General features: G+C 46.9%; 1 protein-coding gene across 1 annotated transcript in view; it reads right to left on the bottom strand.

Moving 5' to 3' along the window:
- ESYT1 (extended synaptotagmin 1) overlaps positions 1–23,339 on the bottom strand; it is a 139,692-nt gene that overhangs the window by 45,659 nt on the left and 70,694 nt on the right. Inside the window, exons 8-9 of the mRNA XM_077297549.1 lie at positions 8,357–8,477; positions 1,261–1,437 (exon numbers count right to left, since the gene is read on the bottom strand). Coding sequence (XP_077153664.1) covers positions 1,261–1,437; positions 8,357–8,477 — 298 coding nt within the window. The remainder of the gene's footprint in view (positions 1–1,260; positions 1,438–8,356; positions 8,478–23,339) is intronic.

Here is a 23,339-nt window from a genome sequence, read left to right on the forward strand (position 1 = left end):
CAACACAACAAATATAAAGGGACAAGTGGTTCTTCTTTCATTGGTTAATTGCCAAATACAGAAACAACGTAAATTTTGCTAATAAACCTAATTCCCAATAGAAGATCAATAATTGTTACCGCACTATATATTAGGGAATATTTGGACTTATTTACCCAGCAGCATGGCAATACGCCCCTGTAACTCAGCCCGCTGCCCCGGTAACTGAGCCCGCTGCCCCGGTAACTGAGCCCGCCGCCCCGATAACTGAGCCCGCCGCCCCGATAACTGAGCCCGCCGCCCCGATAACTGAGCCCGCCGCCCCGATAACTGAGCCCGCCGCCCCGATAACTGACCACGTGCTGCAGCAGCCAATCATTAGTCTTAGCGGTGATACTGGCATGTTTGGCACATATCCAGTTATTGGCTGCGGCAAATATATTAATCTACGACTTATGACAAACAGCAGGACCAGAGGAGACCACCGGAGCAGTGGAGGTTTGAAAGGCAAGCTATTTTTAGCTATTGGCTTATTAGGGCTTGTTCACACGTAGAATTTTTTGCTGTATTTTTTGCTGTATTTTTTGCTGTGTGGAAAAAAATGCAGTGTTTTACACTAGCAGTTAAATAAATCATATTTCCAAAATCTCATTCACATGCTGCATATTTTTTCTTGCATGCTTTTCAGCAGCGGTGCGTTTTTATTTTAAACCACAACATGTCAATACTTTCAGCGTTATTACTGGGATATTTTATCCATTCAACAGAATACATAAAACACATTAAAAAAACATGAAAAACGCAGTAAAAAGAAGAGTAAAATTGACATAAGTCTTTCCTGTCAAACACTGCGTTTTTTTTTAATGAAGGAGGAAAAAAATACCCTTAGCAAACATACCCCTAGCAGGCAAAAAAATCGATTTACACAACCGGTCCATTGGCCGTCACAGTATTTTCGGCAGCTGCATTGGAGCCGAGAACGGCCTCTTAAACTCAGTAGCCAGCTTGGCACAACGTCATTGCTGCAGCGTGACACACATGACATTTTGCCAGACTGGCCATTTATAGTTTATTATCACAGTATATTTCTGAGCCGCCCCCATTACAGTGACCGTGGTACTGCCGCCATTTTGGCTCTCATGAGACCAGTCTAGTGACCAATAATGTCAAAGTGTTTCAGCCTCCCAGCACTGTGGATGGTTGACGTGAACGTGCTCTATAGAGGGCCCCATCACGGCCATGGATGCTGCACGCTATAACTGTGAAGCAATGTGCTGTTACCTCATACATTTCTTTCCATACAGGGTTCAGATTTTCATTGATGACGCGGCTGGTGAAGACCTGGGTCCCGACACGTAGGATGGCATAAGGATCGGACTTTCCTGCCATCAAACCTCCTATCTGAAAATCCTTATTGACCAGTTCGCTTGCTTCTATAAGATGAATGCGCACAATACCCTGAAAGAATTAGAAAAAACCCCCTCAAATTACACTCACCAGTGGACATTAAAGACATGCGTTTAACACCTTCATGACGCAGCCAATTTCCGTTTTTGTTTTTTTATTTTTCTGTCCACAGACATATGAGGGCTTATTTTTTGCAGTAATGTTGAAAGACAAAATTCTGTTTACCACATAATGTACTGGAAAACGTGAAAAAAATTCCATGTGGGGAAAAATTGGGAAATTCTGACATTTTTGGGGAATTGCTTTTTGCTTTTACGGTGTAAATTTTGTGGTACAAAAGACCTTGTAATATGATTCTCATCAGCAAGTTTACGGCGATACCAAAAAGTTAACAGTATCTACAAATTTTGCCTTATTATTTTAATGTTAAAAAAAAAGAGGTTTGGGTTTTGTTTATTTTTTTGAGACCAGTAACGTTTCAATTTTTCAGTCTCTGGAGCTTTGTGAAGGCTTATTTTTTGTGGGGTGAGACTACATTTTTAGTTTTACCATTTTGGGATATATATGACGTTTTGATTGCTTCTTACCGCATTTCTTGAGGTATTGCAGCAACCAAAAAAAAATAAATTTGTGTTTACCATTCAGGTTAATTATTTTGAAATTTTGATAGATTGGACTAGTCTGAACTTTACAATGCCACCTGTATTTTTTTTTTTTTTACTATCTTTATTTTTAATGGGGGAAAAAAAAGGATGGTTTGAAATTTGTTTTTTTTTTTTCATATTTTTTAAAAAACTTAATTTTTTTTAATTTTTTTTTACTGTTCTTGTTAGTTCCCTGCAATCATATAGCTTGCGCTATATACAGCAATACAACAGTTTTGCTGCATATAGTAAACATCTCGGTCTCCTTTGAAGCCTAGCCACAGGTAGGATTTCAAGGGAGCTCCATAATTACAAGCATGGAGGTCTGCAACAGACCCCAAGCTGGCATAGCAACCCTACAGCGACCCACGGTCATGTCACAGGTGCCCAGATGGGTGCATAGAAAATTACCGGTAATAGCAATGCAATTCTGTAGAAAATCAACATTTAAGGGGTTGTCACAACAAGCCAACCCCTTGTTTTGTAAAACTTGTTATCTTGAAGGATACTTTATAATAAAACGGTACAAACATACAGGTAAAGAGAAGTAACTCAGTTATGTCACTATTGCACACAGAGTTAGACATCGTAAACAGTAATATAAACTATGTAGCCTACAATTAGCAACGGTTATTGCTTTACATTAAGGCACATATAAAGATAAGGCATTGCACACATCTGAAACTGCACAATTACACAAATGTAGCATGCTGTGTAGAACGGCTGACACTCACCAATGCAAGTCAGTAAGTGCGAGAAAAAAACGCACGGCACACAGACCATGTGTGTGTGCTGTGCAATTTTTAAGTAGCGATTCCATAGAAAACCCGACATTTCATCAGCCGAGTACAATAAATTCACAGAGTGACCCGTCAGAATATAATCGATATATAGATAGAAAGAGGTCAGTGAGATATATAATCAGTGATGGGCATGTATTATTTTCTGTACTTGTATTTAGCTAATAAATAAGAAGAAAAAAAATGGTGTGGGGTCCCCCTCATTTTTATTAATCAGCTGAGGTAAAGCAGAAGGTTGAGAGCTGATCTAAATAGTCTGGGAAGGGGCAATAGACATGGTGCATCCCCAGGTTATTAATATGGTCTCACAGTTATCTACTTAGCCTTTACTGGTCATTAAAAAGGGGGGACGCAAAAAAAAAAAAAATGGTGTGGGGTCCCCCCTATTTTTAAATAACCAGCAAAGGCTAAGAAGACAGCTGCGGGCTGATATTAATTAGCTGGGAAGGGATCAGGGATATTAGCCCCCTCCCAGGCTAAAAACACCAGCCCTCAACTGCCCCAGAAATGGCGCATGAACTGCGGTAACCTTACAAAAGTCACCGCTCGTCACTACAGGCATGTAATGTTCACATTACAATAGCTTGGGAAGCTCCATGAAATACCCTGCATGTCTATTGCTCCAGTCCCTGACAGCAAGCAGCCTGAATGGTATCTGAGTCATTCTATCTTCGGCATTGAATCCTGCATATATCTATATATGTTAGTCATCTTATTATGCAATTGTTTTTGTTTATAGATATTTAACTCACTTCTGCTTGTCCTCATGTAGAGAGATCACATAACTGTTTCAAAGCGGTTTATGATCCATGTAGACCTGGACATTTGTTTATCTGTTCACTACATTTATTGTGTCCTGCTGTCTCAACTGAGTTAGATTGATTGCTAACGAGAGGGGGAAAAAAAAAATGAGATCTAAGAGCTAGCCTTCTATAAATGTAGACATACTTTGGGGAAGCATTTGTGCAGGGGTGCATTCGTGCACTATTATTCATGTACATTTATTCAAAGTACTTTTTCTAAGTACTCGCAGTTATAACATGGCAGTTAGACAGGGCAGGAGACAGGTAAGACAATCTAAATCTAATCCCTGTTCATTTGGAACAGAACAAATATTCAACATATGTATTTGTATAATCTATATCCTGGCTGCCGCATTCACACACTTTCACCGCCCTTGCATTAACTCTTTACACTCCATCCATATCGGCCCCTCTGTCCTCTCCTCTCCTATGTATAGCACTCACACTCTGTTCACATTGCTTAACAGCGCAGATCCATTCAGTCCCACCATCCAACACAAGAGAAGCTCTCACAAATCACTTAACCATCTGCTCACTCTTTCTAACCTCCTTCTCCTAGTCGCTGGAGACATTTCTCCCAACCCCGGCCCCCCATGTTATAGCCAGTCAAACCTCCCAACTGCTACACTCAGAAACCCCTCTAACCTTATTAATATTCCATGCATGCCTTCTGTCTTTTCAATTGTGCCCTTTGGAATTCTCCTCTGTGTGTAATAAACTATCCTTCATCCATGACTTCTTCCTTTCTAATTCTCAATCTCCTGGCTTTTACTGAAACCTGGATCCAGCAGTCAGACACCATCACTGCTGCTGCTCTTTCATATGGTGGACTACACTTTTCTCATACCCCAAGATCGGACAACAGAGCAGGTGGAGGCGTTGGTCTGCTCCTTTCACCCAAATGTACCTTCCATGTTATCCCCCAAGTACCCTCACTTGTATTCCCTTCCTTTGAGGTCCATGCTGTCAAGACTACATCCCCTTCTCCATTCGAGTGGCGGTGGTTTATCGTCCTCCCGGCCCCTCTCATCAGTTCAAGGATCACTTTGCCACCTGGCTTCCACACTTTCTCTCCTGTGACACCCCCACCCTCATCATGGGTGATTTCAACATGCCCATTGCTTCTCCCCTCTTCCCCATCTGCTTCTCACCTTTTATCTCTAACCTCCTCTTTCGGCCTCTCGCAGCATACTAACTCTCCAACGCATGAAGATGGAAACTCCCTCGACTTGGTCTTCTCCCGGCTTTGCTCAGTGGATGATTTCACAAACTCCCCTCTCCCTCTCTCTGACCACAACCTTCTTTCATTCTCTATCAAGAACTGCCATCCCGCTCAGGTCACCCCCACTTTCCACACTTATAGAAACATACAGGCCATTAACACCCAGAAACTTATGAAGAACTTGCAGTCCTCACTGTTCCCAATCTCCTCCATCTCATGTCCCCATTCTGCTCTGAAGCATTACAATGAAACCCTGTTAAGTGCCCTGGATGAAGCTGCACCTCCTATACATAGAACAAATCAGCACAGACGGCGACAACCATGGCACACGCTGCAAACACGTTTCCTGCAGCGGTGCTCCAGGTGCGCCGAACGTCTGTGGAGAAAATCTAATCTACTCGAAGATTTCATCCATTATAAGTTCATGCTAAAAACATACAACTCTGCCCTTCATCTCTCCAAACAAACTTATTTCAACACCCTCATCACCTCGCTGTCCAATAACCCTAAACGTCTCTTTGACACTTTCCAGTCCCTACTCAACCCAAGAGAGCAGGCCCCAACCACGGATCTCCACGCTGACGATCTGGCCAATTACTTCAAAGAAAAAATTGACCACATTCGACAGGAAATCCTCTCCCAATCTCTTCACACCATGCACTGTCCTCACTCCCCCACTGCATCTAGTTCACTCTCTGACTCAGTTACAGAAGAAGAAGTAATCAGGCTCCTTGCATCTTCTTGCCCAACCACTTGCACCAGTGACCACATTCCGTCACATCTCCTCCAGTCCCTTTCCCCGGCTGTCACCTCTCACCTAACAAAAACATTCAACCTTTCTCTCACTTCCGGTATTTATCCATCCTCATTTAAGCATGCCATCATACATCCATTACTTAAAAAACCATCCCTCGATCAAAACTGTGCCGCTAATTATAGACCTGTCTCTAATCTTCCCTTCATCTCTAAACTCCTTGAACGCCTGGTCCACTCCCGTCTTACCCGCTATCTCTCAGATAACTCTCTTCTCGACCTTCTTCAATCTGGTTTCCGCTCTTTACACTCTACTGAAACTGCCCTCACTAAAGTCTCTAATGATCTACTAACAGCTAAATCTAATGGTCACTACTCCATGCTAATTCTCTTGGACCTCTCCGCAGCATTTGACACTGTGGATCATCAGCTCCTCCTCACTATGCTCCGCTCCATCGGCCTCAAGGACACCGTTCTCTCCTGGTTCTCCTCCTATCTCTCTGACTAATCCTTCACTGTATCTTTTGCTGGTTCCGCCTCCTCTCACCTTCCCCTTACTGTTGGGGTTCCTCAAGGATCAGTCCTAGGCCCCCTCCTCTTCTTTTTGTATACTGCCCCTATTGGACAAACAATCAGTAGATTTGGTTTCCAGTACCATCTCTATGCTGACGACACCCAATTTTAGAAAACACCAGTGATTGTCTTACCGCTGTCTCTAACATCATGTCCTCCCTTTATCTGAAACTGAAACTGTCAAAAACTGAACTCCTCATGTTGTCTCCCTCTATTAACCTACCTTTGCCTGACATTGCCATCTCCGTGTGCGGTTCCACCATTAATCCAAAGCAACATGCCCGCTGCCTTGGGGTCATACTTGATTCCGAGCTTTCATTCACCCCCCACATCCGATCACTGGCTTGCTCTTCTTATCTGCATCTCAAAAACATTTCTAGAATTAGCCCTTTTCTTACTTTCGACTCTGCAAAAACTCTTGCTGTTTCACTTATTCTTTCTCGTCTGGACTATTGTAACTCTCTACTAATCGGCCTCCCTCTTACCAAACTCTCCCCGCTCCAATCTGTCCTGAATGCTGCAGCCAGGATCATATTCCTCACCAACCGTTACACCGATGCCTCTACCTTGTGCCAGTCATTACACTGGCTACTCATCCACTCCAGAATCCAGTACAAAACTACTACCCTCATCCACAAAGCACTCCATGGCTCAGCACCACCCTACATCTCCTCTCTGGTCTCAGTCTACCACCCTACCCGTGCCCTCCGCTCCGCCAATGACCTCAGGTTAGCATCCTCAATAATAAGAACCTCCCACTCCTCTCTCCAAGACTTTACACGTGCTGCGCCGATTCTTTGGAATGCACTACCTAGGTTAATACGATTAATCCCCAATCCCCACAGTTTTAAGCGTGCCCTAAAAACTCATTTGTTCAGATTGGCCTACCACCTCAACGCACTAACCTAACTATTCCCTGTGTGGCACATTAAAAAAAAAAAAAAAATCAGGTTCCTCGCATCATGTTCTCATACACTTTATGCAGTTAATAGCCCTCTGTATCTGTACTGCTACATACTTAGGCAGTCAACCGGTTCATACAGCTTTACATGAACACCCGAGCCTTACACTATGGCTGGTCCAAATAACTAAAGCAATTGTTACCATCCACCTCTCGTGTCTCCCCTTTCCCTCATAGATTGTAAGCTTGCGAGCAGGGCCCTCATTCCTCTTGGTATCTATTTTGAACTGTGATTTCTGTTATGCTGTAATGTCTATTGTCTGTACAAGTCCCCTCTATAATTTGTAAAGCGCTGCGGAATATGTTGGCGCTATATAAATAAAATTATTATTATTATTACCGCCTTACTAGACTATTAAGACCAACTCTCAGCTGTCTGCTTTGTCGGAGCTACATAACAAAAATGAGTGGGACTCCACGCCATTTTTACTTTATTTATTAGCTAAATATAAGTACAGAAAACGACACATGCATAGCACTGATTATATATTTCACTGACATTTCTTTCTATCTACAGGGTGGGCCATGTATAAGGACACACCTAAATAAAATGGAAATGGTTGGTGATATCATCTTCCTGATTGCGGCACATTAGTATATGGGAGGGAAAAAAAAAACTTTTCAAGATGGGTGGTGACCATGGCGGCCATTTTGAAGTTGGCAATTTTGGATGCAACTTTATAAATGGCCCACCCAGGTGTAACCATATAAATGGCACACCCTGTATATCAGACTGCTTTATTAGTTAGCAAACTAGCCACAAACAGAATTACTGTATGTAAGCATACGCATGTCATACGGAGATAGTAGGTGAAAAAAAAAAAAACACACGAGTCTCGCCTGACATTCTCCGACTTTTCTTAAAATCTCAACTACCTTATATACGCCGATGTAAGCCTACCGTAAATGAGAGAAGTCTCCCCCAACCCTACTCAGTGATATTGCCTTCCCAAGGCACAATCTAATGGGGCTCTAATGATTTGTGACAGCATGCTGATCACTTCTCCCAGTATCGTTGTATGACCACGCTATTCCAAAAGTCTGCACCTAAATCACTGCATTTCTGGCAACGTAAACTCTTTTCTCAAACAGATACTCTTGTCTACAAGTAGCATATCGGGCTCCTCAGACTTCCGCTGATGAGTCTTCATAGCTGGGAACAAGATGGGAAGAAGAAAGAACTATTATTTACATATAGAAAAAATTAACGTCACCCTAGGCAATGGAGAGCGTAGTTCTGCTGTATGAAGATCACCGGTAAGTGGGATGGTCAAACGATTTGGCAAGACAAGAAAGCCAGAAATGATGTCCATAAGGATTGTATCCGATAGTACACTAAAGATATAAAAGAAAAAAAAAATTGAAAACACTTAAAGCAGACCTGTCAATTAAAGTAACTTTTCAGAATAAGTTGATACGGGCGTATACATGTAGAATAACAGTTTCTGGCCATATGACTTGTATCCTGCATTTTTCAATAGTTTTCCCCTCTGCAGGCTCGATCTTTAATTTCCAGTTGTTTATGGAGGAGACTGGCTGCTGTGGAGTCTCCCATACAGAGGATACAGAAACTGAGGATTTCCAACTCAACTTTCTTTATAGCACACAGACAAAAGTAGACTGGAGATCATCATACAACAGTACTAAGGTGTATGGCTGTGAATCCGGCATTGAAAAGAAATAATCTTGCTAGAAGCTGCAGCACGATCTGCCTGCCTGATGTTTCACTGTACTGCACAATCCTCACTCCTTTCACCCCCCACCCCCGACTGAAGACTTGCCTTCAGATGAACCTGATATATCAAGGTGGGTTGGGGAGTGGGGGAGACGCATCAAGTCAGTAACGTGGTTTTGTAAAAACGTATTCCTCCTTAAATTATGGAGTTACAGTATATTCTATTCCATCTATGATTATATTAGATGGTGGCCCGATTCTAACGCATCGGGTATTCTAGAATATGCATGTCCACGTAGTATATTGCACAGCCCACGTAGTATATTGCCCAGCCACGGATTATATTGCCCACCCATTTAGTATATTGCACAGCGACGTAGTATACAGCCCAGAGCCACGTAGTATACTGCCCAGAGCCACGTAGTATACTGCCCAGAGCCACGTAGTATACTGCCCAGAGCCACGTAGTATACTGCCCAGAGCCACGTAGTATACTGCCCAGAGCCACGTAGTATACTGCCCAGAGCCACGTAGTATACTGCCCAGAGCCACGTAGTATACTGCCCAGAGCCACGTAGTATACTGCCCAGAGCCACGTAGTATACTGCCCAGAGCCACGTAGTATACTGCCCAGAGCCACGTAGTATACTGCCCAGTCACGTAGTATACTGCCCAGTCACGTAGTATACTGCCCAGTCACGTAGTATACTGCCCAGTCACGTAGTATACTGCCCAGTCACGTAGTATACTGCCCAGTCACATAGTATACTGCCCAGTCACGTAGTATACTGCCCAGTCACGTTGTATATTGCCCAGCTACATAGTATACAGCACAGACATGTAGTATATAACAGAGCCCACGCAGTATGTAACACAGCCCACGTAGTATATAGCAATGTGGCCACTATATGCGTGGTTTAGAAACACTTAAATTAAAAAATAAACATATACTCACCTTCCGAAGGCCCCTTGAAGTCCTGGCGCCTGTGTGCGGTGCACGCGGCAGCTTCCGGTCCCAGGGTTGGTATGAGTGCAGGACCTGTGATGACGTCGCAGTCACATGACCGTGACATCATGGAAGGTCCTTCTCGCATAGCATCCTTGGCACCGGATCCTGCCGCTTGCACTGCCGAGGACAGCCGCATACGCAGCATCAATAGTAAAAAGTTGGTCACACAGGGTTAATAGCTGCGTAACCGGAGTGCGACCGCGCTCCGGTAACGCTGGCATTAACCCTGTGTGAGGGCTGACTGGGTTAGTTGGAAGTGCATCTGAACAGCAAGGTTGATTGCTGTTGAGGGGAGATAGAGAGAGAAAAAAAAAAACTATAAATCTTCAGCATAGCGAGTGTGAACGAGCTGAGTGTGACCTGAGCGTAAGTGTGAACGGCGGTAAGTGTGTGACTTGTGATTCAGTGACTTTGGAATAAGGGAGTTTCCAAGGGAGGAATTGCTTCTGTTTTTTTTTTTTTTTAAATTAATACTTTGTATTTATTTTTAACCCCTTCATGACCCAGCCTATTTTGGCCTTAATGACCTTGCCGTTTTTTGCAATTCTGACCAGTGTCCCTTTATGAGGTAATAACTCAGGAACGCTTCAACGGATCCTAGCGGTTCTGAGATTGTTTTTTCGTGACATATTGGGCTTCATGTTAGTGGTAAATTTAGGTCGATAATTTTTGCGTTTATTTGTGAAAAAAATGCAAATTTGGCGAAAATTTTGAAAATTTCGCAATTTTCACATTTTGAATTTTTATTCTGTTAAACCAGAGAGTTATGTGACACAAAATAGTTAATAAATAACATTTCCCACATGTCTACTTTACATCAGCACAATTTTGGAAACAAAATTTTTTTTTGCTAAGAAGTTATAAGGGTTAAAATTTGACCAACGATTTCTCATTTTTACAACAAAATTTACAAAACCATTTTTTTTAGGGACCACCTCACATTTGAAGTCACTTTGAGGGATCTATATGGCTGAAAATACCCAAAAGTGACACCATTCTAAAAATTGCACCCCTCAAGGTGCTCAAAACCACATTCAAGTAGTTTATTAACCCTTCAGTTGTTTCACAGCAACAGAAGCAACATGGAAGGAAAAAATGAACATTTAACTTTTTAGTCACAAAAATGATCTTTTAGCAACATTTTTTTTATTTTCCCAAGGGTAAAAGGAGAAACTGGAACCCAAAAGTTGTTGGCCAATTTGTCCTGAGTACGCTGAATCCTCATATGTGGGGGGGAACCACTGTTTGGGCGCACGGCAAAGCTCGGAAGGGAAGGAGCGCCATTTGACTTTTTGAATGGAAAATTAGCTCCAATCTTTAGCGGACACCATGTCGCGTTTGGAGAGCCCCTGTGTGCCTAAACATTGGAGCTCCCCCACATGTGACCCCATTTTGGAAACTAGACCACCCAAGGAAGTTATCTAGATGCATATTGAGCACTTTGAACCCCAAGGTGCTTCACAAATTGATCCATAAGAATGAAAAAGTACTTTTTTTCACAAAAATTTTATTTTAGCCTCAATTTTTTTCATTTTTACATGGGCATCAGGATAAAATGGATGCTAAAATTTGTTGGGCAATTTCTCCTGAGTACACCGATACCTCACATGTGGGGGTAAACCACTGTTTGGGCGCACGGCAAAGCTCGGAAGGGAAGGAGCGCCATTTGACTTTTTGAATGGAAAATTAGCTCCAATCTTTAGCGGACACCATGTCGCGTTTGGAGAGCCCCTGTGTGCCTAAACATTGGAGCTCCCCCACATGTGACCCCATTTTGGAAACTAGACCACCCAAGGAAGTTATCTAGATGCATATTGAGCACTTTGAACCCCAAGGTGCTTCACAAATTGATCCATAAGAATGAAAAAGTACTTTTTTTTCACAAAAATTTTATTTTAGCCTCAATTTTTTTCATTTTTACATGGGCATCAGGATAAAATGGATGCTAAAATTTGTTGGGCAATTTCTCCTGAGTACACCGATACCTCACATGTGGGGGTAAACCACTGTTTGGGCGCACGGCAAGGCTCGGAAGGGAAGGAGCGCCATTTCACTTTTTGAATGGAAAATTAGCTCCAATCATTAGCGGACACCATGTTGCGTGTGGAAGGTATGTAGTGTATGTCAGGTTGGTGTGTGTGGTGTAGTATTCACCACACACACCAACCTGACATACACTATACCAAACTACACACCAACCTGACGTACACGCCATACACACCCACCTGACACACTTCGTCAGGTTGGGGTGTGTGGTGTAGTGTACGTCAGGTTGGTGTGTGTAGTGTACGTCAGGTTGGTGTGTGGTGTAGTGTACGTCAGGTTGGTGTGTGTGGTGTAGTGTACACCATACACACACACCAACCTGACGTACACTATACCACACTACACACCAACCTGACGTACACTACGCCATACACACCAACCTGACGTACACTACGTCAGGTTGGGGTGTGTGGTGTAGTGTACATCAGGTTGGTGTGTGGTGTAGTGTACGTCAGGTTGGTGTGTGTGTGGTGTAGTGTACACCATACACACACACCAACCTGACGTACACTATACCACACCACACACCAACCTGACGTACACTACGCAATACACACCAACCTGACGTACACTACGTCAGGTTGGGGTGTGTGGTGTAGTGTACGTCAGGTTGGTGTGTGGTGTAGTGTACGTCAGGTTGGTGTGTGTGGTGTAGTGTACACCATACACACACACCAACCTGACGTACACTATACCACACCACACACCAACCTGACGTACACTACGCCATACACACCAACCTGACGTACACTACGTCAGGTTGGGGTGTGTGGTGTAGTGTACGTCAGGTTGGTGTGTGGTGTAGTGTACGTCAGGTTGGTGTGTGTGGTGTAGTGTACACCATACACACACACCAACCGGACGTACACTATACCACACCACACACCAACCTGACGTACACTACGCCATACACACCAACCTGACGTACACTACGTCAGGTTGGGGTGTGTGGTGTAGTGTACGTCAGGTTGGTGTGTGGTGTAGTGTACGTCAGGTTGGTGTGTGTGGTGTAGTGTACACCATACACACACACCAACCTGACGTACACTATACCACACCACACACCAACCTGACGTACACTACGCCATACACACCAACCTGACGTACACTACGTCAGGTTGGGGTGTGTGGTGTTGTGTACGTCAGATTGGTGTGTGGTGTAGTGTACGTCAGGTTGGTGTGTGTGGTGTAGTGTACACCATACACACACACCAACCTGACGTACACTATACCACACTACACACCAACCTGACGTACACTACGCCATACACACCAACCTGACGTACACTACGTCAGGTTGGGGTGTGTGGTGTAGTGTACGTCAGGTTGGTGTGTGGTGTAGTGTACGTCAGGTTGGTGTGTGTGTGGTGTAGTGTACACCATACACACACACCAACCGGACGTACACTATACCACACCACACACCAACCTGACGTACACTACGCCATACACACCAACCTGACGTACACTACGTCAGGTTGGGGTGTGTGGTGTAGTGTACGTCAGGTTGGTGTGTGGTGTAGTGTACGTCAGGTTGGTGTGTGGTGTAGTGTACGTCAGGTTGGTGTGTGGTGTAGTGTACGTCAGGTTGGTGTGTGTGTGGTGTAGTGTACACCATACACACACACCAACCGGACGTACACTATACCACACCACACACCAACCTGACGTACACTACGCCATACACACCAACCTGACGTACACTACGTCAGGTTGGGGTGTGTGGTGTAGTGTACATCAGGTTGGTGTGTGGTGTAGTGTACACCATACACACACACCAACCTGACGTACACTATACCACACCACACACCAACCTGACGTACACTACGCCATACACACCAACCTGACGTACACTACGTCAGGTTGGGGTGTGTGGTGTAGTGTACGTCAGGTTGGTGTGTGGTGTAGTGTACGTCAGGTTGGTGTGTGTGTGGTGTAGTGTACACCATACACACACACCAACCTGACGTACACTATACCACACCACACACCAACCTGACGTACACTACGCCATACACACCAACCTGACGTACACTACGTCAGGTTGGGGTGTGTGGTGTAGTGTACGTCAGGTTGGTGTGTGGTGTAGTGTACACCATACACACACACCAACCTGACGTACACTATACCACACCACACACCAACCTGACGTACACTACGCCATACACACCAACCTGACGTACACTACGTCAGGTTGGGGTGTGTGGTGTAGTGTACGTCAGGTTGGTGTGTGGTGTAGTGTACGTCAGGTTGGTGTGTGTGTGTGTGTGGTGTTGTGTATATCAGCCTGGTGTGGGTGAGTTCTGTAGTGGAATATCAGGATGTGGCTAGTCCACGGACGTGTGATGAATTCTGAAGCATTCATTCAAACACAGTCCAGGTTTGTCGGGACACGTTTCACATTGGAAACGAGTTTCCCTTCTTATCCCCCTTTTATAGCACACCCGGCACCTTTTTTTTGCTCTCCCCTCACAGGGAAAATGTTGCCCTGGTACCACACGGGAACCTTGAGTTCCAGGGGTGCTGGGGCCCGCTCCTTCCTCGCCTCCAAACATCAGGGCCTTTATCACCACCTCCTGGAACTGAAGGAAGGTGTTGTTGGTCTGGCCTGCACATCGTGATAGCACGTATGCGTTATACAGTGCCATTTGTACGATGTGCACAGCCAGTTTTTTATACCACACCTTCGTTTTCCGCATGGCACTATAGGGCTGGAGGACTTGATCAGAAAGATCAACTCCCCCCATGTGTTTGTTGTACCCCAGGGCACAGTCCGGTTTGTGGACCTGTGCTGGGGTACCTCGAACGGTGGTGGCCGTGGTGCCGGGACCATGGATTGTGGTCAAGAAAAAGACGTCCCTTTTGTCTTTGAACTTGACCACAAGCATGTTGCCGCTACATTGGGCCCGGCTCTCACCCTTTGGGAGAACCTGCTCAATTAGCGACAAAGGGAGACCCCTCTTGTTTCTGCGCACAGTACCGCAAGCGACGGTAGCTCTGGCAGAGAGGGATTGAAAGAGTGGGATGCTTGTATAAAAGTTATCAACGTACAGATGGTAACCTTTATCAAGCAGTGGGTGAACCAAATCCCACACTATTTTCCCACTCACCCCCAGAGCGGGTGGACATTCTGGGGGCTGGATACTGCTGTCCTTTCCTTGATAAACTCTAAAGCTGAGCGTGTACCCTGAGGTACTCTCGCAGAGCTTATAGAGCTTAATCCCGTACCTTGCCCGTTTGCTGGGCAGGTACTGACGGAACTGAAGCCGCCCTTTGAAGTGGATGAGGGATTCATCCACACAAATTTCCCTTTGGGGAATGTACACTTCAGCAAACTTGTTGCTGAAGTGTTCGATGACAGGCCGAATTTTGAACAGTCTGTCAAAATTCGGGTCACCGCGGGGAAGGATGTCAGTGTTGTCCCTAAAATGAAGAAATTTATGAATCGCCTCAAACCGTTTGCGATTCATAACCATGCCATATATTGGAGTTTGATATAAAATATCAGTACTCCAGTATTGGCGAATTTCTGGTTTCTTCACAATCCCCATGTGAAGGACCAGTCCCCAATATTTCATCATTTCTACGGAGTCAACGGAATTCCAAGTAGTAAATGATGAACTTGGGTTTTCGGCAAAAAATTGCAGGGCGTACAAATTTGTTTGCTCCACCATGAGACTGACAATTGACTCGGAGAAAAAGACTTTGAAAAAGTCTATTTCCCTGAGGTTGGCAGTCTCAAATTGGATTCCTGATTGGGGAATGAAATCAGGAATCCGTGGAGCAAAACTTTCAGGGACGGGGGTCCAGGTGGGGGCACTAGTGCTAGGTTGGGCGTGACTAGCACTAGGTTGGGGGATACTCACCCTTGGCTGTGTGTCTTCTCCCCTGGGCTCCGGCTCTCCTCCGCTGGGCTCCGGGCGATTTCTCATCCTGCGACATCTTGGGGGTGGCGAGTCCGTGTCACTGGAGGAGGAAGAGTGGGAGGAATACAGAAAAGTGGGGTCCTCACCCTCACTATCAGCTTCGGAGGCAAGAAAGGAATATGCCTCCTCAGCTGAGTACAGCCTTTGTGACTGGGACTGGGATGAGCGGGACATTGTGTGTGTGGTGTGTGTAAAAAAAACTTTATTATAGTGTGCGTGTGTGTGTGTATGTGCGAGTGTTTGGTGAAACTTTCCACTGCAGGAGGGGGCTGTCAGGCGCGCGGGGGCTGTCAGGCGCGCGGGGGCTGTCAGGCGCGCGGGGGCTGTCAGGCGCGCGGGGGCTGTCAGGCGCGCGGGGGCTGTCAGGCGCGCGGGGGCTGTCAGGCGCGCGGGGGCTGTCAGGCGCGCGGGGGCTGTCAGGCGCGCGGGGGCTGTCAGGCGCGCGGGGGCTGTCAGGCGCGCGGGGGCTGTCAGGCGCGCAGGGGGCTGTCAGGCGCGCAGGGGGCTGTCAGGCGCGCAGGGGGCTGTCAGGCGCGCAGGGGGCTGTCAGGCGCGCAGGGGGCTGTCAGGCGCGCAGGGGGCTGTCAGGCGCGCAGGGGGCTGTCAGGCGCGCAGGGGGCTGTCAGGCGCGCAGGGGGCTGTCAGGCGCGCAGGGGGCTGTCAGGCGCGCAGGGGGCAGAGGCGATGCAGCAGCAGATGGAATCGGCGGCAGCAGGGGGTGATCAGGGGGGCAGGGGGTGATCAGGGGGGCAGTGGGTGATCAGGGGGGCAGTGGGTGATCAGGGGGGCAGTGGGTGAACACCGGGGGACAGGAGGGGGCTGTCAGGCGTGGGGGGGCTGAGGCAATGCAGCAGGAGCAGATGAAATCTGCGGCAGCAGCAGGGGGTGATCAGGGGGGCGGGGGGGTGATCAGGGGGGCAGGGGGTGATCAGGGGGGCAGGGGGTGATCAGGGGGGCAGGGGGTGAACACCGGGGGACAGGAGGGGGCTGTCAGGCGTGGGAGGGCAGAGGCGATGCAGCAGCAGCAGATGGAATCTGCGGCAGCAGCGGGGGGTGATCAGGGGGACGGGGGGTGATCAGGGGGGTAGGGGGTGATCAGGGGGGGCAGGAGGGGGCTATCAGGCGCGAGGGGCAGAGGCGATGCAGTAGCAGCAGCAAAATGAATCCGCGGCAGCAGGGGTGATCAGGGGGACGGGGGGGGTGATCAGGAAGGCAGGGGGTGATCAGGGGGGCAGGGGGTGATTAGGGGGGCAGGGGGTGATGAGGGGGGCAGGGGGTGATGAGGGGGGCAGGGGGTGATCACTGGGGGATAGGAGGGGGCTGTCAGGTGCGGGGGGGCAGAAGCGATGCAACAGCAGATGGAATCAGCGGTAGCAGCAGCAGCAGGGGGTGATCGGGGGTGATTAGGGGGGCAGGGGGTGATCAGGGGGGCAGGGGGTGATCAGGGGGGCAGTGGGTGATCGGGGGGCAGTGGGTGAACACTGAGGGGCAGGAGGGGGCTGTCAGGCACGGGGGGGCTGAGGCAATGCAGCAGGAGCAGATGAAATCTGCGGCAGCAGCAGGGGGTGATCAGGGGGGCGGGGGGGTGATCAGGGGGGCAGGGGGTGATCAGGGGGGGATAGGAGGGGGCTGTCAGGTGCGGGGGGGCAGAAGCGATGCAACAGCAGATGGAATCAGCGGTAGCAGCAGCAGCAGGGGGTGATCGGGGGTGATTAGGGGGGCAGGGGGTGATCAGGGGGGCAGTGGGTGAACACTGAGGGGCAGGAGGGGGCTGTCAGGCACGGGGGGGCTGAGGCAATGCAGCAGGAGCAGATGAAATCTGCGGCAGCAGCAGGGGGTGATCAGGGGGGCGGGGGGGTGATCAGGGGGGCAGGGGGTGATCAGGGGGGCAGGGGGTGATCAGGGGGGCAAGGGGTGATCACCAGGGGGCAGGCGGGGGCTGTCAGGAGCTAGGGGAGCTGGGATGATGGAGTTGGCAGCAGCAGCAGGGGGGGGTTGAAAAGGGGGGCAGGGGGTAAGATCTGGGGGGAGGGTGATCAGGGGGGCAGAGCGCAGAGGTGGATGGCAGAGAGGGGAGTACCTGGCAGCGGCAGCAGGAGCACAGGCGGCAGCGGCGGCGGCGGCAGGAGCACAAGCGGCACACGCGGCAAGGCAGCGGCGGCAATCGGCGGCGATCGGCGGGAGGTATGAGGGGTGGGTCCTCGTTCTCCAGCTTCCAGCAATGGGATGAGTCTGGAGAACGAGGACAGAGCTATTTTACTCCGCCCCTCCAGGTCTGATTGGAGAGCTAGCGTCACAAGGACGCTAGCTCCAATCAGAGCTGGAGGGGGTTAAAAAAAGGTCACCGGGAGCGATCGTAGACCCGGGGGGGCAAAGCCACCCCCCCTGGGGTGAAGTACAGGTCCCCCTGCACCTGCGGGTACGGTGACATTTGAATGACCCCGGTCACCGGACCCGCAGGGAAGCATTCCCGCCATGACGCCACATAGGCGTCATGGGTCGGATTGGCACCGACTTTCATGACGCCTACGTGGCGTCAAAGGTCGGGAAGGGGTTAATTAACGTTTCTGTGTGGTGCAATCCCCATTAGGAAATGTGCTCCTCAATTGTTAATGCCATCCAGTGCACATCTTGCCACATGTATGCAGTCCTTGACCAGCCGGTCGAGGGTGCATACTGCTGTGCGAGATGTGAGCACATTGTGCATTTGGAAACCCAGATACTGGATCTAAATGTGCAGCTGGCAACACTGAGATCCATAGACAATATGGAGAGGAGTCTTCTGCTCACAGAGCAGACGCTCAATGGGATAGATGAGGAGGGGGATGGTAGGATGGAGCTGCAGGACAGTGTGGCAGTTAGCTGGGTGACAGATAGAAGGCGGGGTAGAGGGAAGAGTGCCAGGGAGGCTAGTCCTGATCTGGCACACCCCAATAAGTTTGCTAAGTTGGCAGATGAGGGGGGTGCCAGTACAGGGGTAGCACTGCTGCAGCCAGGCATGTCCTCTGAAAGCCGGAGGAGTGACTGCTCCAGTAAGGAGGGAAATAGGAGAGCAGGGCAGGCCAGACAGGTGCTGGTAGTGGGGGACTCAATTATTAGGGGAACAGATAGGGCAATCTGTCACAAAGACAGGGATCGTCGGACGGTGTGCTGCCTACCTGGCGCTCGAGTCCGACACATCGCTGATCGGGTGGACAGATTACTGGGAGGGGCTGGTGAGGACCCAGCGGTCATGGTGCACATTGGCACAAATGACAAAGTTAGAGGTAGGTGGAAGGTCCTTAAAGATGATTTCAGGGAATTAGGCTGCAAGCTGAAAGCAAGGACCTCCAACGTGGTATTTTCCGAAATACTGCCTGTACCACGTGCCACGCCAGAGAGGCAACGGGAGATTAGGGAGGTTAATAAGTGGCTCAAGAATTGGTGTAGGAAGGAGGGGTTTGGGTTCCTGCAGAACTGGGCCGACTTCTCAGTTGGCTACAGGTTGTACGCTAGGGACGGGCTGCACCTCAATGGGGAAGGTGCAGCTGTGCTGGGGGAGAAAATGGTTAGAAGGTTGGAGGAGTGTTTAAACTAGGGATTGGGGGGGAGGGTATTCATTTTATAGGAGGGGAAGATAGTGCAGATAGAGACCTGGGCACAAATAAGGAAGTTGGGGGTGGCGGTGGCATGGGGGGTGGGGTTAGAACAGTTAGTAATTTAAGAAAGAATAGAGGTACAGAGAGTAACATCAAGTGCATGTATACTAATGCCAGAAGCCTCGCCAACAAAATGGATGAATTAGAACTAATGTTGTTGGAGCGTAATTATGACATGGTGGGGATATCTGAAACATGACTGGATGAGAGCCATGACTGGGCTGTTAACTTGCAGGGCTATAGCCTGTTCAGAAATGACCGTACAGATAAGCGAGGGGGAGGGGTGTGTCTATATGTAAAATCTTCCTTAAAACCCATCCTGCGTGATAATATAGGTGAATCTAATGAAAATGTAGAGTCCCTGTGGGTGGAGATAAGGGGAGGGGGAAAAAATAATAAATTACTGATAGGGGTTTGTTATAAATCTCCAAAACTAATGGAAACAATGGAGAATATCCTCGTAAAGCAAATAGATGAAGCTGCGACTCAAGGAGAAGTCATTATTATGGGGGACTTCAACTACCCTGAAATAGATTGGGGAACAGAAACCTGCAGTTCCAGCAAAGGTAATCGGTTTTTGACAACTATGAGAGACAATTACCTTTCACAACTGGTTCAGGACCCAACAAGGAGGGGGGCACTGCTAGACCTAATATTAACCAACAGGCCAGACCGCATATCAAATATAAGGGTTGGGGGTCACTTGGGGAATAGTGATCACAAAATAATAAGTTTTCATGTCTCCTTTAATAAGATGTGTAGTAGAGGGGTGACAAGGACACTAAACTTCAGGAGGGCAAATTTCCAACGGATGAGAGAGGATCTTGGTGCAATTAACTGGGACGATATCCTGAGACACAAAAATACACAAAGAAAATGGCAGACGTTTATTAGCATCCTGGATAGGACCTGTGCACAGTATATACCGTATGGGAATAAACATACTAGAAATAGGAGGAAACCAATATGGCTAAATAGAGCTGTACGGGGCGCAATAAGGGACAAAAAGAAAGCATTTAGAGAATTAAAGGAAGTAGGTAGTGAAGAGGCATTAAATAAATACAGAAAATTAAATAAATTCTGTAAAAAGCAAATCAAGGCAGCAAAGATTGAGACAGAGAGACTCATTGCCAGAGAGAGTAAAAATAATCCCAAAATATTCTTTAACTATATAAATAGTAAGAAACTAAAAAATGACAGTGTTGGCCCCCTTAAAAATAGTCTGGGTGAAATGGTGGATGAGGATGAGGAAAAAGCCAATATGCTAAATGACTTTTTTTCCATCAGTATTTACAAAAGAAAATCCCATGGCAGACAAAATGACTAGTGATAAAAATTCCCCATTAAATGTCACCTGCTTAACCCAGCAGGAAGTACAGCGGCGTCTAAAAATAACTAAAATTGACAAATCTCCGGGCCCGGATGGGATACACCCCCGAGTACTGCAGGAACTAAGTACAGTCATTGATAGACCATTATTTTTAATCTTTAAAGACTCCATAATAACAGGGTCTGTACCACAGGACTGGCGTATAGCAAATGTGGTGCCAATATTCAAAAAAGGGGCAAAAACTGAACTTGGTAATTATAGGCCAGTAAGCTTAACCTCTACTGTGGGTAAAATCCTGGAGGGCATTCTAAGGGATACTATACTGGAGTATCTGAAGAGGAATAACCTTATGACCCAGTATCAGCACGGGTTTACTAGGGACCGTTCATGTCAGACTAATTTGATCAGCTTCTATGAAGAGGTAAGTTCCGGACTGGACAAAGGGAACCCAGTGGACGTAGTGTATATGGACTTTTCCAAAGCTTTTGATACGGTGCCACACAAAAGGTTGTTACATAAAATGAGAGTAATGGGGATAGGGGAAAATATGTGTAAGTGGGTTGAGAGCTGGCTCAGGGATAAGAAACAAAGGGTGGTTATTAATGGAGCACACTCGGACTGGGTCGCGGTGAGCAGTGGGGTACCACAAGGGGTCAGTATTGGGCCCTCTTCTTTTTAACATATTTATTAATGACCTTGTAGGGGACATTCAGAGTAGAATTTCAATATTTGCAGATGACACTAAACTCTGCAGGGTAATCAGTACAGGGGAGGACAATTTTATATTACAGGATGATTTATGTAAACTAGAAGCTTGGGCTGATAAATGGCAAATGAGCTTTAATGGGGATAAATGTAAGGTCATGCACTTGGGTAGAAGTAATAAGATGTATAACTATATGCTTAATTCTAAAACTCTGGGCAAAACCGTCAATGAAAAAGACCTGGGTGTATGGGTGGATGACAAACTCATATTCAGTGGCCAGTGTCAGGCAGCTGCTACAAAGGCAAATAAAATAATGGGATGTATTAAAAGAGGCATAGATGCTCATGAGAACATAATTTTACCTCTATACAAGTCACTAGTTAGACCACACTTAGAATACTGTGCACAGTTCTGGTCTCCGGTGTATAAGAAAGACATAGCTGAACTGGAGCGGGTGCAGAGAAGAGCGACCAAGGTTATTAGAGGACTGGGGGGTCTGCAATACCAAGATAGGTTATTACACTTGGGGCTATTTAGTTTGGAAAAACGAAGACTAAGGGGTGATCTTATTTTAATGTATAAATATATGAGGGGACAGTACAAAGACCTTTCTGATGATCTTTTTAATCATAGACCTGAGACAGGGACAAGGGGGCATCCTCTACGTCTGGAGGAAAGAAGGTTTAAGCATAATAACAGACGCGGATTCTTTACTGTAAGAGCAGTGAGACTATGGAACTCTCTGCCGTATAATGTTGTAATGAGTGATTCATTAATTAAATTTAAGAGGGGACTGGATGCCTTTCTGGAAAAGTTTAATGTTACAGGGTATATACACTAGATTCCTTGATAAGGCGTTGATCCAGGGAACTATTCTGATTGCCGTATGTGGAGTCGGGAAGGAATTTTTTTCCCCATGGTGGAGTTACTCTTTGCCACATGGGGTTTTTTTGCCTTCCTCTGGATCAACATGTTAGGGCATGTTAGGTTAGGCTATGGGTTGAACTAGATGGACTTACAGTCTTCCTTCAACCTTAATAACTATGTAACTATGGAGGGGAGTATGGAGCGGGCACTGACTGCGGGGAGGAAAGTGCGGCCATTTTGCCGCCGGACTGTGTCCGTCGCTGATTGGTCGTGGGCGTTTTGCCACAACCAGCGACTTGGATTTCCATGACAGACAGAGGCCGCAACCAATTAATATCCGTGACAGACAGACAGAAAGACAGACAGAAAGACAGACGGAAGTGACCCTTAGACAATTATATAGTTGATACTCTATGCTTACCTTTTCGTTATTCCCATAGCATTATCCATAAGCTAAGAAATTATTTACCATCATTTTACTTTGCAGCCTTTTAGTGCCATATTAGGGAACAACAGGGTTTAGCCTATGTAGAGTAGGGACATCATTACGCAATTTTAGGGTGCCGACCTAAGCAGATCAGGTACGGACAGCTAAGTATTAGGGTCTTACAGGGATACTGTACGTAGGTACAGTCATGGCCAAAAGTATTGACACCCCTGCAATTCTGTCAGATAATACTCAGTTTCTTCCTGAAAATGATTGCAAACACAAATTCTTTGGTATTATTATCTTCATTTAATTTGTCTTAAATGAAAAAACACAAAAGAGAATGAAGCAAAAAGCAAAAGATTGATCATTTCACACAAAATTCCAAAAATGGGCCAGACAAAAGTATTGGCACCCTCAGCTTAATACTTGGTTGCACAACCTTTAGCCAAAATAACTGCGACCAACCGCTTCAGGTAACCATCAATGAGTTTCTTACAATGCTCTGCTGGAATTTTAGACCATTCTTCTTTGGCAAACTGCTCCAGGTCCCTGATATTTGAAGGATGCCTT

Source organism: Ranitomeya variabilis, chromosome 3 (assembly GCF_051348905.1).
Source record: "Ranitomeya variabilis isolate aRanVar5 chromosome 3, aRanVar5.hap1, whole genome shotgun sequence".
NCBI lineage: Eukaryota > Metazoa > Chordata > Amphibia > Anura > Dendrobatidae > Ranitomeya > Ranitomeya variabilis.